The sequence below is a fragment of the Alosa alosa genome, chromosome 12 (genome assembly GCF_017589495.1).
Source record: "Alosa alosa isolate M-15738 ecotype Scorff River chromosome 12, AALO_Geno_1.1, whole genome shotgun sequence".
Lineage (NCBI taxonomy): Eukaryota > Metazoa > Chordata > Actinopteri > Clupeiformes > Clupeidae > Alosa > Alosa alosa.
In genome coordinates, this window is record NC_063200.1 from 27,862,898 (window position 1) to 27,867,527 (window position 4,630).

Genomic DNA, 4,630 nt, shown 5'->3' on the forward strand with positions numbered 1-4,630 from the left:
CTGAGCCATGCTGATATATTTTTCTTACTATTGGTAAAACATTACGCACCACAAATGATAGGCTACTTTAAGGCCATGATTGTTTTTTTTTTCTCCAACAGTGAGAGGTGTTTCTGGATAGCACTGAACAATGCATGATTTCATGTCCTGTCTAGACCCATGGCAATTCCTCAAACTCACACGCTTGTGTTACATTAGGATTTCACAGCTTGCTGTTAGCAGTCACGCTTCGACTTGACACACACACAGAGAAGCCGCCTCTTGTGTTTTGTTTGTAATTTTACACTTCTCTCATGCTGATTCCAACATGACCTAAGGGGGAATCCACACTGCACTGTTTTTAGTTATTTTGTCAGCTTCAAGTCTCTTGAGATGAGGTACTAAATTGCAGATAAACTGGCGTCATCAATATAAACACTAAGACACACACACACACACACACACACACACACACACACACACATGTGATCTCACCTGCATTTCTACCATCATCATCTTCTTCTTGCCTTTGTCCTCCTCTTTCTTAGTGGGCTGAGCTTTCTGCTTCTCCTTATTCTTCTCTTGCTTCTGCAGCTCTTCCAAATAACCATCATAGATCTCCCACTGAGGACAAATGCAATATTCAATGGAGAATACAGAATACAATAGTGATATCTCTTTGGAAAGGGGAAATATCGCTGAGGGGATAGCACATTGGAGCAGAGAACAATTCTGTTGCCAATAAGATGCGATAACAGACAACAAAACTGGCAATTACTATATCTTAAAACTGTAGCATTGCTTATTCTGTCTTATTAAACCCACCAGTAGACATCAGCAGTCTCACCTGATTAGCTGTGGCTGAGAAGTTTGCACGAGGAGGGGGTTCCGTCTGACATTCCCTCTCCTTATGTAAAGAAAAAAGACTTAAGCACATCTTGGTTCTTTATGAATGTCACTTCAAGAATGTCATAAATGTTTAATACTCTGGCAATGCCACATTCGAGAGAGTCTGTTAAGGGATCCACATATCAGCCTACAACAGCAGTCCCAGTGCACATCTCGCCCAGAAAACTTTTACAAACCTATAATTTGACAGTCTACAAGGCATTGCTTAGCCTTATAAATGCTTTCTATGAATTGTCTTTGTGCAAAACCCGGGGCATTATTTTGTCTTAGTTAATGTTAATGCAAGCGTAAATCATGTTGACACGTTTCCATGATCGCAGTGCAGTCACAGATGGCTTACGTTGTATGAAACAGTCTTTCCCTCGTCGCCATTCTGCTGAGCAACACTTACAGCGAAGGGGGGGATGGGACTACTGAATCATACGCATGAATATGTATGGATAGTGATATTAAATCTCACAGTCACCTCTGCAGCTATTGTCTGCATGGAAATGAGATCTGGAGCAGAGAGAATAATCTGCCCCTTTGAGAAAAAATATGACAAAAATATTTAATTAAATAAAAAGTGGAAGTCCCTGACAGAGTATAACAGATGCAGCAAAAATGGTCTTATTTGTTAGACTAAATGATTCACACTCATGGTTCAAAGTAGCTTTATATTCCTTAAACCAGTGAAGATTCATTGAACATTTCAATTCATTATCCAGGTTCATGAGTTCATAAAAGTCAATGTTCAACAATGGGGCTTTCATTACTTGATAAAAAAAAACTCTCTATGAAGTATAGCTATTCATACAGTGTTCCTAATTCCTGCTACTGTTTTTTGTGACTACTGATGGTATTTCATCAGTGCAAAACTGTCTCTTGCTAAGCTCTTTCTTTGTGAGGGAACAGTCTGGTGCTAGCCTACCCTGAGGGGGTTGTTGAGGGTTTGGGAAGCACGCTCGCTGAAGTTGAACTGGTTGGTGAGTTTGCACTCCTTCTGGCCTCTCTTGACCTCCTCGCTGTCTGGCCTCTCCTCCCCGCCGCCCTCCTCACCCGCCTCCTCCCCTGCATCGCCCTGAGGAGGTGCAGCAGGGTCAACAGGTTTTACATAATCTCAACTTGATGCAAGAAAATACAACACAGAAAAATTATTAGATTGATTGCATAAGTCTGATATCAATACAAATGTAACTGGTGTTGAATGTGTAGCTTCTGTAGATCTGGCAATTGCACTTATTTTCACTGTAAACTCTTAAACAGATGAACTACCATCTTCTGACAGCACACTATTGTAAGAACTATTTTCATTTCAATGTGAGAATTATGCATATTTAAATCAAAGACATGGTGCCTTTGTAAAGGTCAGACTTTAATTGCATGATATATGAGGTGTCTTATTCACTGGGCCAACAGTTCTGTGCTTAATTCTGGGGATTTATGATGATAAATGGTTGTGAAACGAGTGTGAAAGCCTCGGTATCATTACCGGAGTCTCCACCTTCTCCTCATCTGTCTCTGCTGCGGCAGTGTCCACTGGTTTCTCTGTAACATAGCCATATTATTCCCATGCACATACACCCGTGTTTCATGAACATAATAACCCTGCACACATCCTGTAGTCTGGGGCCCACCACACTACAACAGTGGATCTAATGGCAGACTGGCTAGTAAAGCAATTTAGGATATATATTGTTTAGTGACACTTTTTATGCTGACTGCTAGTCTCTAAATATTCATCTGTGGTCCCTGTCGGACTGAATGTGCTATCTAACAGATTCATACCTTCTGGGAGGCCTTGTTTAGCCCTTTGCCTGCGAGCTTCATCGGAGTCCTTGTGAAGAAGATTTCCCTCCAGGACGAAGTGAACTGCTAGTTGGTCTACACTACTGATGGTCTTATAAGAGCGCTCCTGGAAACACAGAAGTTTATATCTTTAATAATCTTCACATTGCTCTTGGGTGCTCCTTGTTGGTGCCCCCATCCCAATCCCCCACCTTTCTTATGCAGCCCTTGCCACTTAATCTACTAAACCCCTCTTCTACTGCACTTTTTGCCCCCCCCCCCCATAAATGCACAAATAGGCTGACACCAGACATAATTTTACTGCATTTCTTACATCCAGTAACTATATGCATGTGACAATAAACTGTATCTTGTATCTTGTATGTTTGTGGTCTTTTCTCGTCATTTTGTCTTTTCCAGAGATGGTGTTAGTGTCCCTGTGATGACCTTTCAACGACTTTGATTTTGTAACTCAAACAGCTCATTTTCATTCCAGAATCACACAGTGGTTTTCTTTTTTTTTTTTTTACTTTTAAAACAACTTACTTTGAAGCTGTAGCGGACAATATTCTGTGGAGCATGTGGATTGTTGGCCGTGAGGATCCTTGTGAATTCTTCCTTCAGTTCCTGAAGGACAGAGAGGACAAGGAAAAGTTGTTATCAGTATCAGCTAGTACATCAAGTTATGAATGAATGTAGAATGTGTCACAGACAGTGATACAGTACATCGTGCCTCTGATACTCACTGCTTCAGTAAGGTCCAGCTGGTCAGGGGGTTTCACCAAAGTTTTTCCTTGGAGCCAGTCATCAACCCCATCACCAAAGTCTGGCCCGTCAGTCGTCTTAGCCTGGAACACGGACCCCTACAAAAATGCAAGTTATTCAATTGTGTTCATGGGCATCACTAAAGTGATTTCAGACAACTAATAGAAAGCTGCCAAATTCCCAAACCATACATTTCAAATGTGAGTCTGTGCTAGCCAGCCGTAGAAGTTAGTCATAACGTTAAGCCTACATTAGATAAGAACAAGAGGTTGGAAAGCATCTCTGGCATCCCATTGAGCAAAGCCATACTTCTTCCTAATGGTTTTTTCAATTATTCTGACATGTCTCGATCATTTAAAAAAAAACTGTTCAGCTTATCAACTTTGAGCAAGCTATGCGTTATGCAGGTCAACTTGTCATCTTAACTTACCCGTCTGGCTCGGGCAGCCACAGTTTTTTTAGGCACAGGCATCGTTTCAGTGTTAATTTGCTAGTGCTCTAAGGAAAACCTTTACTCAATCATTCAGCATTAGGAGAATGGTGAATTATGGCACCTAAATATAATTTAGATGCAATGAAAGGATACTAACAGAAGTAAACAAGACTGCTCCCTGCAACTGTTTGTGTTGGTTGCGCTGGCAACGGCCTGGATCGAGTGCTTTGGGTGCGTTCAAGGGGTCTGGGCCAGCGCCGTTTACAATTTGTAAACTGAATGCAACTTTATTATTTACTATTTTTTATTTACTATTATACTTTTCAACTTTATTGACTAGTCCTTTATTTACTACTTTTTTTTACTACTCCCTCCCTCCCTCCCTGTCTGTCTGTATGTCTGTCTATCTATCTATCTATCTATCTATCTATCTATCTATCTATTTTATCTTTATCTTTATTTACTATTAGATTTTCAACTGTATTTACTAGCCTACTAACTATTTTCAAGGTGTTTAAGCCCATAGCCAAATAGGCTACCACAGAGCCATAGCTATCTATAAGGCTCTGGGCTACCATAAACGTAAATATAAACATATAATTAATTTGTAGAGCCTTTACCTATTTATTAGGCAACATTAGAAAGTGTTGAGTTGAGAGCATAGACTGTAAAAAATAGTGAGAGTTTGTAGTGCATCCAATAGCACTCCGTGTTTCAGAAACTTCTGGACACTGCAACACTTCCTGGATTGTCGATCATCTGTTTCCGGAAGACGTT

At 40.5% G+C, this 4,630-nt stretch overlaps 1 protein-coding gene across 1 annotated transcript in view; it reads right to left on the minus strand.

Moving 5' to 3' along the window:
• Positions 1-4,050, minus strand: part of dnai1.2 (dynein, axonemal, intermediate chain 1, paralog 2) — a 34,252-nt gene extending 30,202 nt beyond the window's left edge. Inside the window, exons 1-8 of the mRNA XM_048258365.1 lie at positions 3,851-4,050; positions 3,402-3,518; positions 3,202-3,282; positions 2,656-2,782; positions 2,360-2,415; positions 1,799-1,948; positions 827-886; positions 475-603 (exon numbers count right to left, since the gene is read on the minus strand). Coding sequence (XP_048114322.1) covers positions 475-603; positions 827-886; positions 1,799-1,948; positions 2,360-2,415; positions 2,656-2,782; positions 3,202-3,282; positions 3,402-3,518; positions 3,851-3,892 — 762 coding nt within the window. The 5' untranslated portion in view covers positions 3,893-4,050. The remainder of the gene's footprint in view (positions 1-474; positions 604-826; positions 887-1,798; positions 1,949-2,359; positions 2,416-2,655; positions 2,783-3,201; positions 3,283-3,401; positions 3,519-3,850) is intronic.
• Between the last annotated feature and the right edge of the window lie 580 nt (positions 4,051-4,630).